General features: G+C 36.5%; 1 protein-coding gene across 1 annotated transcript in view; it reads left to right on the top strand.

Annotated features, from left to right (window-relative positions):
* The window catches only part of Sos2 (SOS Ras/Rho guanine nucleotide exchange factor 2), a 103,369-nt gene that overhangs the window by 60,015 nt on the left and 29,883 nt on the right, over positions 1 to 13,471 (top strand). The window contains exons 13-16 of the mRNA XM_047540218.1: positions 1,700 to 1,803; positions 4,153 to 4,375; positions 5,877 to 5,996; positions 6,146 to 6,308. Coding sequence (XP_047396174.1) covers positions 1,700 to 1,803; positions 4,153 to 4,375; positions 5,877 to 5,996; positions 6,146 to 6,308 — 610 coding nt within the window. The remainder of the gene's footprint in view (positions 1 to 1,699; positions 1,804 to 4,152; positions 4,376 to 5,876; positions 5,997 to 6,145; positions 6,309 to 13,471) is intronic.

Below are 13,471 nucleotides of genomic sequence, written 5' to 3'. Positions count from 1 at the left end.
GCTACATATCTTCACCATTGTTTATTGATGTTAGTCTTTATACATTAGCCATACTGCTGGGTATATAGTGGTATCTCATTGTTTTAATTTGTACTTCCCTGTTGACTAATGATGTCAAGAACTTTGTACTCTCTCTTATTGGCCATTCTTTTTCTGTGAAGAACAAATTTGAATCATGTCTATTATTCATTGAGTTGTCTTTTTACTGAGTTGTATAAGTATATTGAGTAGGACTGGATATAGTCCTTTGTCGGAAAAAGGTTTTATAAATATTTTCCCACAGACTGTGGTTTGCCTGTTAGTTTTCTTAATGATGTTTTGATAAGATGAAGTTTTTGTTTGATGCAGTCTGATTCGACTTTTTTCTTTTATCTGATTGTAATTTTAAAATTATATCAATGCTGTAGAAACTAGAAAGGAAAGAAAATGTAAGCAGAATTGTTTGAACTGACAAAAGTATAAACTAGAAGCTAACAATTTGTAATTTCTTGATATATTTTCTAAACCACTGAACTAATCAGACACACAGTGACTTAAGCTCGTTTTAATACAAATAGCATGACAAAGACTGATAATTAAATGTACTTGTATAATCTGAGAGCAATATAGTTGTCTGTGGTAGGGAAGTAAAAGCTAACTTAGAAATGACTCTTTGTTGAAGTAATGAAGAAAAGTAATTTATATTATTATGATGTCTCTGTGGTAGGGAGAATTTCATATTTGCAAGATCAGGAGTAATCATTTTTGTGATATGCAAAACAAAATCACTCTGATGAAAATATTTTTGTCTTTAAAATAAGGTTATAGGCATATTTACGGAAATTTGATGATAGCACTTGAATTTATCTTTTTTTTTTGGTATTGGGAATTGAACAGAGGGGCACTTTACCATTGAACTCCATACCCAGCCTTTTTATTTATTTATTTATTTTTTGTTTTGAGACAGGGTCTTACTTGGTTGCTTAGAACCTTGCTAAATTGCTAAGTCTGGCCTTGAAGTTCAACCCTCCTGCCTTAGCCTCCCAAGTCACTGGGATTATAGGCATGTGCCACCACACTGGGCAAGCACATGAATTTAAAACTAAATACACTAAATCTTAGTTAATTTTCCATTTTATTTGAAAAATATATTAAAATTTAGAGCTTAAAATAACTTTTTCAATTTAAGAACTTAAAATAGCTTTATACTATAGAGCATGCATTTTCTACATATGAATAAAGAAAGTACACTTTTCCTTAACATAAATCAGTGATTAAGCACAGAAATCATAGTTTTTATGCATATACATATTTTAAAGTATAATTTTTATTTTTACTTTTTTTGCAGTACTGGGGATTGAATCCAGGGGCACTTTGCCACTGAGCTACATCCTCAGCCCTTTTTATTTTTTATTTTGAGACAGGGTTTCACTAAGTTGCCCAGGCTGACCTTGAACTTGGCGATCCTCCTGCCTCAGCCTCCCAAGTAGCTGGGATTACAGGTGTGTGCCACCACTCCTGGCTAAATTATAATTTTAAAATAATGTACAGTCTGGAGTTTTATTTACTTCATATTATTGAAGCACTTAAGGTACTAATTAAAAACAGAGACTCAAAGTACTGTATTGGTTCTTGCATATAAAACTATCACCATGGCATTAGAAAAGTGAAAGAAGTATAACTTAGGTTTCACTAAAATGTGACTCTTTCATTTTACCAGGATCTTAAATGTATTTCGCCACTGGGTTGAACACCATTTTTATGACTTTGAGAGAGATGTGGAATTGCTTAAAAGACTGGAATCCTTCATTTCAAGTGTAAGAGGTATATTATTAAAGTTTTGATTGAATTTTATATTGCACTTGAGTTTATTTTCAAAATTGTATGACTAAGAATCTAAACTACTTTTCCATTTTTAAAAAGCTGGAATAACATTTGGAATGATATTTATAGACTCTAGTAAGCTCACATATGTTTAGAACCATCTGAAGTCTTAGAATCTTGCCTTTTTATATTTTTGTTTGTCTGCAATACTGAGGATCAAACCAAGGGCCTTGCACATGCTAGGCAAGTGCTATACCACTATACTCTTGACCCCCTTTCAAGTTTTTGAGGAGATTGTTACTTTTAAAAAAGTCAAAAGTCCTCTTTAATAAAATTGAAACTATTTAATTTTATGTCACCTCAATTTTGCCCTTTTTTCCATTAAATAAGTTTACTTTTATGCTTTTTTTGGGGGGGGCAGGGGTATCAGGAATTAAACCCAGGGGCACTTAACTACTGAGCCTCATCTTTAGTACCTTTTTTGTATTTTATTTAGAAACAGGAAGTGATCCTCCTGCCTCAGCCTCCCAGCTGCTGGAATTACTGGCATGCACCCCCACACTTGGCAATTTATGCTTTTTATTCTCCTTAATCTGGTTCTTTAATTTTGGATGATTAACAGCTTTTTAAAGTAATATTTCCTCTCATGGAAAAGTATTCCAGGGGAGTACATTTTTGTGCCTGAAAGATAGGAATTTCCAACTTGAAGTTTCAAACACAATCTGTGAAATAAAACTCCAGGCCATGATATGTGTCATCAAATGGATATTAAATTAAGAATATTTACGTTTTATCTAACAGTACAAAATATTGATTAAGAATCCTATTGAAGTATTCTTGGCAAGTATTAATGTCAAAACATTGATCTCACTGGGCACAGTGGCACAAGCCTTTAATCCCAACAACTTGGGAGGCTGAAGCAAAGGGATCACAGGTTCAAAACCAGCCTCTGTAACTTGGTGAGACCCTCTCTCTAAATAAAATACAAAAAAAGAAGGGATGAGGCTCAGTGGTTAAGTGCCCCTGGGTTCAATCCTGGGTACCATAACAAAGAAAGAAACAAACAAAAACATTGATCTTTATGTCTCTGGTTTTCAAAAAATATAGGGGATAGATAAACATGGCAGATGACACCACCAGGGTACAATTGGCAAGACTCAGACTTGAGAAACACCGCAAGACAAATGATTCCATCTCTTTCAACAAATAAATTACAAGCAAAAATGAGACATAAAGGGGGAAGCTATAGATTAAGGGAAACTTAAGAAATATGGACTAAATTTAATATGTAAATCTTATTTATGTCCTTTTAAAACAAATCAACTGTAAGAAAACATTTAAGAGAGAAATTTTAATGTTAACCAAATATTTGGAGATTTTAAGACCTCACTATTGACACAGCCACATCAATGTTTATAGCAGCTCAATTCACAATAGCTAAGCTATGGAATTAGCCTAGGTGTCCTTCAACAGATGAATGGATAAAGAAAATGTGGTATATACACACAATGGAGTAGTATTCAGCCATAAATAAGAATTAAATTATGGTATTTGCCAATAAATGGATGGAACTGGATACATTTATGCTAAGTGAAATAAGCCAGTCCTGGATAAGTTCACTGGATTAGATAAAGGGGAATGAAGGGAAGGGAGGGGGAATGGGAATAGGAAAGACAGTCGAATGAATCGGACACAACTTTCTTATGTTCATATATGAATACAGGACCAGGGTAACTCCACGTCATGTACAACCACAAGAATGGGAAGTTATACTCCATGTATGTATAATATATTAAAATACATTCTACTGTTATATATAACTAAAAAGAACAAATAAAAAAGAAAAACAAGGCTTCACTTTTTATATGTCATGATAATAATATGATTATTTTAAAGAGTCTGTAAGAGACACAAATATAGAAAAAAATGATATGCTTCTTGAATTTGTTTAAAGAATAACCTAGAGCTGGGCATAGTGGTGCATGCCTGTAATCCCAACAACTCAGGGGGCTGAGATAGGAGGATCTCAAGTTCAAGACTAGCCTCAACAATTTATTGAGATCCTCAATAACTTAGCAAGACTTTGTCTGAAAATGAAAAATATAAAGAGCTGTGGATGTAGTTCAGTGAGAAATTGCGCATGGGTTCAGTTCCCAGTACCCCATTCCAAAAAAAAAAAAAAAAAAAAAAACAACCAGAGTGAAGGGAGGGCATGATTTGGGGTTGAAAGAAGCAAAAATTGACTGTGAGTTGGTAATTGTTGAAACTGGGTGAACATAAAAGATTATATGAAGATTCGCAGTTATGTCTGTCAAGTAAAAGGCATTCTGATTAGGTCTTCTTTTCTAGGGAAAGCTATGAAGAAATGGGTAGAGTCAATTGCTAAGATCATCAAGAGGAAGAAGCAAGCTCAGGCAAATGGAATAAGCCATAATATTACCTTTGAAAGTCCACCTCCACCAATTGAATGGCATATCAGTAAACCAGGACAGTTTGAAACATTTGATCTTATGACCCTTCATCCAATAGAAATTGCACGTCAGCTAACACTTTTGGAATCTGATCTCTACAGGTAGGTAATTGTAATTTCTTGGTCTGTTTTTAAAAACCTTGAACATACCTCTTACCTGTTTTTGAGACATTTTGCTAAATATTCATGAGTACTTAAAAATACCTCATCTCGGGGCTGGGGAGATAGCTCAGTCAGTAGAGTACTTGCCTTGTAAGCACAAGGCCCTGGGTTCGATCCCCAGCACCCAAAAAAAAAAAAAAAAAAAAAATACCTCATCTCTTCTCCTGGGTTTGGAGGAAAACTCATAGTAGTTTTTAATCACAGTCTATCCTGCAGGTAAGTCTTCTAACATATTGCTGCATAGACCTAGATTAAAGATGAGCAATCCTTCATAAGTGGAATGGCAGGAAGAAGACAACAACTTTCAAGTCATTCATCCCTCTCCTACTCTTAATACTTTCTCATATTGCTTTAGTTTGAGGTTATTAAGCTAAGTCTGTCTGTATGGATGCTAGGCTCTAGATAGTCAAATACATAGAATAATAAAGGAAGCATGCTTTTTTCTTTTACTTATGAAGGCTCCTATGAAGTCTGCAGACCTTGTAGGTAACAACTCTATTCAAAAGTAAGCCCCTATCACTGCCATTCCATCGAAATCTTTTCTGTATCCAGGAGCCCCCATTTGAAATACAAATATCCAGAGAAGTTATCCCATTGATAAGCAGCCATCCATGTAATGAGTGCTCATGAACAACAAAAACATTACAGATAAAATTAAAATTGTTCTCCCTAATCTCATTACTCTCCTTTCCCCTAAGAAATAACGGCTACCCAGAATTTGATGTTTACTCTTCCTCTGTTTGTCTTTCTATATACATATACACACACTTTCCTAAATAATGTATAGCATTGGTTTGCACATTTTAAATATACTTATTCTGCATCATTTTTTTACTTATATTCTTTTTGATATCTGTTAAAGTCCATGAATATGGTTCTAGTTTACTTATTTTAGTGATTTTAATTCTACAGTTTATTCAGTCTCTTATTGGTGAGCCTGTAAATTGGAGTTTTTCACTTTTGCAAACAATGCTTCACTGAACAGTCTTGTAAATGTGTTCTTGTAACTTTCTGTAAGAGTTTATATAGGAATGTACTTAGCAATAGAATTGTTGTGTCACCTAGTATGCATATCTTTAATAATAGAAGATCCCACCATTGAATTGTTTTACAAAGAGGTCATATCAATTTTTACTAGCGTATTGGAGAGTTCTTATTTTATCATTTTTTTGTCAATTTGATATTATTAAGGTTTTGTTGCTTGGCAGGAGTAAAATGGAATTTTATTGCAGGTTTCTTTTTTTTCTGAAAAGAGAAGGTATTTTTTCATGTTTGTGGCTATTCATGTCTATTTCTCTGAATTGTTCATATGCTTGTCAATTTATGTTTTAGATTCATTGTCTTTTTAATTAAGTTTAGCAGATCTTTAAATAATCTTGATATTAATTCTTTATAGATTAAGTTGTATTGATTTTTTTTTTTTTTTTTTTTTTTTTCACAGGAAAGTCCAACCTTCTGAACTTGTAGGGAGTGTGTGGACCAAAGAAGATAAAGAGATAAATTCTCCAAATTTATTAAAAATGATTCGTCATACTACAAATCTCACCTTGTGGTTTGAAAAGTAAGTTGTTTATTCTTTATTATAGCTTCTTAACTGTCATAATATTAAGTCCTATTTAAGCTTGAATTCTGGCTCTGAAGAGGTTTCTTGTTTTCTAAGTGAGGTGGAGAAACTGTTCTAAAACATGAATTTTTTGTTGTTGTTATTAGATGCATTGTGGAAGCAGAAAATTTTGAAGAACGAGTGGCAATACTAAGTAGAATTATAGAAATTCTGCAAGTTTTTCAAGATTTGAATAATTTCAATGGCGTATTGGAGATAGTCAGTGCAGTAAATTCAGTGTCAGTATACAGACTAGACCATACCTTTGAGGTAAGTTTTAAGCTTAAATATTTCATCCTTTTGGGGGAAGAGAAAACTAATGTAAAATAGATCGCTTCTACTGCCTGTCTTTTTTTTTTTTTTTTTTTAGAATGAAAACAATTGATTTATTTTAGTAGCTTAAACAGTACAATTTTTTCAAAGTGTCAAATAATATTTGTATATGTTTGTGGTATACATCACAATGTTTTGATATATGAATACAGCATGGGATGGATAAATCAAGCTAATTAACATCTGTATTACTTTACATATTTATCTTGTCATGAGAACACTTAAATTCTACTCTCTTAGCAGTTTTCAAGTACACAATACATTGTTATTACCTATAGTCATCAAGATGTAAAATAGGTCCTTTGAACTTATTCCTTCTAACTGAAATTTTGTGTTTCTGAGCATCTCCCAACACTCACCCCAATTTTATTTTTACAAATATAAAAATATTTTTTTAGTTGTAGATGAACACAATATCTTTATGTTATTTATTTATTTTTATGTGCTGCTGAGGATTGAACCCAGTGCCTCACACATGCCAGGCAAGTGCTCTACCACTGAACTACAACCCCAGACCTCCAATTCTTTTTTTTTTTTTTTTTTTTTTTTGTAAACAAATGGGATACATGTTGTTTCTCTGTTTGTACATGAAGTAAAGGCATACCATTTGTGTAATCATAAATTTACATAGGGTAATGTTGTTTGATTCATTCTGTTATTTTTCCCCTTCACACCCACCCCTCCCACCCCTCTTTTCCCTCTATACAGTCCTTCCTTCCTCCATTCTTGCTCCCCTCCCTAACCCTAACTCTAACCCTAACACTAACCCCTCCCACCCCCCATTATGTGTCATCATCCACTTATTAGCGATATCATTCGTCCTTTGGATTTTTGAGATTGGCTTATCTCACTTAGCATGATATTCTCCAATTTCATCCATTTGCCTGCAAATGCCATAAATTTATTATTCTTTATGGCTGAGTAATATTCCATTGTATATATATACCACATTTTCTTTATCCATTCATCAATTGAAGGACATCTAGGTTGGTTCCACAATCTGGCTATTGTGAACTGAGCAGCTATGAACATTGATGTGGCTGTATCTCTGTAGTATGCTGATTTTAAGTCCTTTGAGTATAGGCCAAGGAGTGGGATAGCTGGGTCAAATGGTGGTTCCTCCATTCCAAGTTTTCTAAGGAGTCTCCACACTGCTTTCCAGAATGACTGCACTAATTTGCAACCCCAACAGCAATGTATGAGTGTACCTTTCTCCCCACATCCTCGCCAACAGCTGTTGTTGCTTGTACTCTTGATAATCGCCATTCTAATTGGGGTGAGATGGAATCTTAGGGTGGTTTTGATTTGCATTTCTCTTATTACTAGAGATGTTGAACATTTTCCCATATGTTTGTTGATTGTTTGTAGATCTTCTTCTGTGAAGTGTCTATTCATTTCCTTAGCCCATTTGTCGATTGGATTATTTGCATTCTTGGTGTAGAGTTTTTTGAGTTCTTTATAGATTCTGGAAATTAGTGCTCTATCTGAAGTATGATTGGCAAAGATTTTCTCCCACTCTGTAGGCTCTTTCTTCGCATTGCTGATAGTTTCCTTTGCTGAGAGAAAGCTTTTTAGTTTGAATCTATGCCAGTTATTGATTCTTGTTTTTATTTCTTATGCTTTGGGAGTCCTGTTGAGGAAGTCTGGTCCTAAGGCAACATGGTCTGGACCTACTTTTTCTTCTATAAGATGCACGGTCTCTGGTCTGATTCCGAGGTCCTTAATCCATTTTGAGTTTAGTTTCGTGCTTGGTGAGAGATATGGGTTTAGTTTCATTCTGTTGCATATGGATTTCCAATTCTCCCAGCACCATTTGTTGACGAGGCTATCTTTTCTCCATTGCATATTTTTGACCCCTTTGTCTAGTATGAGAAAATTGTATTTATTTGGGTTTGTGTCTGTGTCCTCTATTCTGTACCATTGATCCACCTTTCTATTTTGGTATCAATATCATGCCGTTTTTGTTACTATTGCTTTGTAGTAGAGTTGAAGATCTGGTATTGCGATACCCCCTGCTTCACTCTTTCTGCCAAGGATTGCTTTAGCTCTTCTGGGTTTTTTATTCTTCCAGATGAATTTCATAATTGCTTGCTCTATTTCTGTAAGGTACATCTTTGGGATTTTAATTGGAATTGTATTGAATCTGTATAGCACTTTTGGTAGTATGGACATTTTGACAATATTAATTCTTCCTACCCAAGAACATGGGAGATCTTTCCATCTTCTAAGATTTTCTTTAATTTCTTTCTTTAGTGTTCTGTAGTTCTCATTGTAGAGGTATTTCACCTCTTTTGTGAGATTGATTCCCAAGTATTTTATTTTTTTCGATGCTATTGTGAATGGGGTAGTTTTCCTAATTTCTCTTTCTGAAGATTCATCACTTATATATAAAAATGCATTAGATTTATGTGCATTGATCTTATATCCCGCTACTTTACTGAATTCACTTATGAGTTCTAAAAGTTTTCTGGTGGAATTTCCTGGTTCCTCTAAGTATATAATCATATCATCAGTAAATAGGGATAGTTTGAGTTCTTTTCCTATTTTTATCCCTTTAATTTCTTTGGTGTGTCTAATTGCTCTGGCTAGAGTTTCAAGGACAATATTGAATTGAAGTGGTGAAAGAGGGCATCCCTGCCTTGTTCCAGTTTTTAGGGGGAATGCTTTCAGTTTTTCACCATTTAGAATGATATTAGCCATGGGCTTCGCGTATATGGCCTTTACAATATTAAGGAATGTTCCCACTATCCCTATTTTTTCTAGTGTTTTGAGCATGAAGGGGTGCTGTATTTTATCAAATGCTTTTTCTGCATCTATTGAAATAATCATGTGATTCTTGACTTTAAGTTATTGAAAGGGTGAATGACATTTATTGATTTCCGGATGTTGAGCCAACCTTGCATCCCTGGGATGAAACCCACGTGATCATGGTGCACTATCTTTTTAATATGTTTTTGTATGCGATTTGCTAAAATTTTGTTTAGAATTTTTGCATCGATGTTCATTAAGGATATTGGTCTGAAATTTTCTTTCCTCGATGTGTCTCTGTCTGGTTTAGGTATCAGGGTATATTGGCTTCATAGAATGAGTTTGGGAGGGTTCCCTCCTCTTCTATTTTATGGAGTACTTTGAGAAGTATTGGAATGAGCTCTTCTTTAAAGATTTTGTAGATCTTGGCTGAGAATCCATCTGGTCTGGACTTTTCTTCGTTGGTAGGCTTTTGATGACTTCTTCTATTTCATTACTTGAAATTGGTCTATTTAAATTGTGTATGTCCTCCTCGTTCAGTTTAGGCAATTCATATGTCTCTAGAAACCTGTTGATGTCTTTGAAATTTTCTATTTTGTTGGAGTATAGATTTTCAAAATAGCTTCTAATTATGTTTTGTATTTCAGTTGTGTCTGTTGTGATATTTCCTTGTTCATTCCGAGTTTTAGTGATTTGGGTTTTCTCTCGTCTTCTCTTTGTTAGTGTAGCTAAAGGTTTATCAATTTTGTTTATTTTTTCGAAGAACCAACTATTTATTTTGTCAATTTTTTGTGTTGTTTCTTTTGTTTCAATTTCGTTGATTTCAGCTCTGAGTTTAACTATTTCCTGTCTTCTACTACTTTTGGTGTTGGTCTGTTCTTCTTTTTCTAGGGCTTTGAGCTATAGTGTTAGGTCGTTTATTTGTTGAGTTTTACTTCTTTTATTAAATGCACTCCATGAAATAAATTTTCCTCTAAGTACTGCTTTCATAGTGTCCCAGAGATTTTGATATGATCTTTCTTTGTTCCTATTTACCTCTAAGAATTTTTTAATTTCCTTCCTAATATCTTCTGTTATACATTCATCATGTAATAGCATATTGTTCAATCTCCAGGTGTTGGAGTATTTTCTGTTTTTTACTCTTTCATTTATTTCTAACTTCAATCCATTATGATCTGATAGAATACAAGGTAGTGTGTCTATCTTCTTGTATTTGGTGACATTAGCTTTGTGGCATAATATATGGTCTATTTTAGAGAAGGATCCATGTGCTGCTGAGAAGAAAGTATATTCGCTCTTGGTTGGATGGTATATTCTATAAATGTCCGTTAAGTCTGAATTATTGATTGTGTTATTGAGATCTATGGTTTCTTTGTTCAATTTTTGTTTGGAAGATCTGTCCAGTGGTGAAAGAGGCGTGTTAAAATCACCTAGTATTATTGTGTTATGGTCTATTTGGTTTCTAAAATTGAGAAGGATTTGTTTGACATACATGGATGAGCCACTGTTTGGGGCATAGATGTTAATGATTGTTATATCTTGCTGATTTATGTTTCCCTTAAGCAGTTGAAATGTCCTTCTTTATTCCTTCTGACTAACTTTGGCTTGAAGTCCACATTATCTGAAATGAGGATGAATACTCCAGCTTTTTTTGCTGAGTCCATGTGCATGGTATGCTTTTCCCCATCCTTTCACCTTTAGTCTATGGGTATCTCTTTCAATGAGGTGAGTCTCTTGCAGGCAACATATTGTTGGATCTTTCTTTTTAATCCAATCTGCAAGTCTATGTCTTTTGATTGACGAATTCAGGCCATTAACATTCTGGGTTATTATTGAGATATGATTTGTATTCCCGGTCATCTGGTTCATTTTTTAAATTTTATATATTTATTTATTTATTTGACACAACTTGGTTCCTCCTTTATTTGACAGTTCCTTTAGGATAATTCCTCCCTTTGCTGATTTGCTTCTTTGTTTTTTATCTCTTCCTCATGGAATATTTTGCTGAGAATGTTCTGTAATGCTGGCTTTCTTTTTGTAAATTCTTTTAGCTTTTGTTTATCATGGAAAGATTTTATTTCATCGTCAAATTTGAAGGTAAGCTTTGCTGGGTATAAGATTCTTGGTTGGCATCCATTTTCTTTCAGAGCTTGAAAAATGTTGTTCCAGGCTCTTCTAGCTTTTAGGGTCTGGATTGAAAAATCTGCTGATATCCGTATTGGTTTCCCCCTGAATGTAATTTGGTTCTTTTCTCTCACAGCCTTTAAAATTCTGTCTTTATTTTGTATGTTAGTTATTTTCATTATAATGTGCCTTGGTGTGGGTCTGTTGTAACTTTGTGTATTTGGAGTCCTATAAGCCTCTTGAACTTGATTTTCCATTTCATTCTTCAGATTTGGGAAATTTTCTGATATTATTTCATTGAATAGATTGTTCATTCCTTTGGATTGTTTCTCTAAGCCTTCCTCAATCCCAATAATTCTCAAATTTGGCCTTTTCATGATAGCCCATAGTTCTTGGAGATTCTGTTCATGATTTCTTACCATCTTCTCTGTTTGTTCAACTTTGTTTTCAAGGTTAAATATTTTGTCTTCAATATCTGAAGTTCTGTCTTCCAGGTGTTCTATCCTATTGGTTATGCTTTCTATGGAGTTCTTAATTTGGTTTATTGTTTCCTTCATTTCAAGGATTTCTGTTTGGTTTTTTTTTTAATATCTCTCTTTATTGAAATGATCTTTTGCTTCCTGAATTTGCTCTGTTAAGTGTCGATTGGTGCGATCATTCAATGCCTGCATTTGCTCTTTCATCTCATCATTCAATGCCTGCATTTGCTCTTTCATCTCATCGTTTGCTTCCCTAATCATTTTAATTATGTACATTCTGAACTCCCTTTCTGTCATTTCTTCTGCCATGCTGTCGTTGGATTTTATTGATGTAACATCTAGATTTGTTTGGGGCATTTTCTTCCCTTGTTTTCTCATACTGTTCAGGAATCAGTGGGTCATTAAGATATTGTAGATTTCCTCTATTGACTTATAATGTCCCTGAAGATTGGTAGTATATCCCCTCTGATCCTTCAGTAGCCTGAAGTCTTGGAGGAAGTTGATAATGCGGAGCTCCACAAGGAAGCTGCCTCTCTAGGGGTGGTGACCCTCGGGTGGCGTATATTCCCTGCTAGTGGTCAGAGATGCCTCCACTTGTTGACCAATGGTCATCCAACGGGGAACTAGGCTGCGGGCTGAGGCAAGGCCTGTTTGTGCCTGTGTCTCTGGTTTTACCGTCCTTGTGGGAAAACATCACCCGGCGGGGAAGACTCACCCGGTGGGGAGGTCTCGCTGGTCAGTTCCCCTCCTAGAGGTTTCCCTCAATCTACAACTACCGCCTGGGCTGGGCTGTCTTCCTCTGCAACATTCCCAGGGGCCCGGACCTACCTCCTGGGCCTGGGAGCCTCACCCTTCACAGACGAGTCTCCTTAGGCTGCCTCTCCTCAGAGAATCTGCCCGCAGTCCTGGAACCTTCGCTCCACCCCTAAGCGTGTCTCTGTGCGGCTCTTCCACCAAGAAGCCGCCTAGCTCCTGGGACCCTGCTCTGCACCTAATCGCCTGGCTATGCGACCCCTCCTCTGAGCCACCACCTGGAGCCCCATACAATAGCTCCGAGTCCCAGAGACCCACCACACACCTCTTCCTCTGGACAGCCGCCCAGTGTTCCGACGCAGTCACTAGGAGTTCAAGCAACTCACTTCATCTCTCCTCCTCCCACCAACCGCCCGTAGCCCTAGGCAGTCACTCCGAGTCCAAGTGACCCGCCCTGTTCCTCCTCCTCCTCGGGGTAGCCCCCCGTGTGTTCAGGAGTGGTCGCTCGGCGACCAAGCGACCCACCGTGCTCCTCCTCCAGGCAGGACACTGGTGTTCAGGAGCAGTCGCTTTGAGTCCAAACAACTCGCCACTAGCCTCCTCCTCTGGCAACCGCGTGTAGCTCTGATGCAGTCACTCCTAGACCAAGCGACCCGCCATGTTCCTCCTCTTCCTCTGGGCAGCCCCCCGGTGTTCAGAAGCGGTCGTTCTGAGTTCAAACAACTCGCCACGCAGCTCCTCCTCAGGCAGCCACCCGGAGCCCCAGTGGTTGCTCCGAGTCCCAGCGCTGTGCTGAGCTGCCTCCTCTACGATGATCCCAGTGGTCTGTGTTTACCACTCCAGTGGGGGGAGGGGTGTCTCGCTGAGCAACTCTACTTCACAAAGTTCCCTGCGTTCCGGGGCTACCGCCCCATCCGGGACGCCTCCCCAACAGGAGAGACTCACTCCGCGGCTTTGAGTTGGTCCCAAGTCTCTCACTATCTCCTCTTTTGAATC

The sequence above is a fragment of the Sciurus carolinensis genome, chromosome 2 (genome assembly GCF_902686445.1).
Source record: "Sciurus carolinensis chromosome 2, mSciCar1.2, whole genome shotgun sequence".
NCBI lineage: Eukaryota > Metazoa > Chordata > Mammalia > Rodentia > Sciuridae > Sciurus > Sciurus carolinensis.
This window is presented reverse-complemented; position numbering and strand designations above follow the sequence as displayed.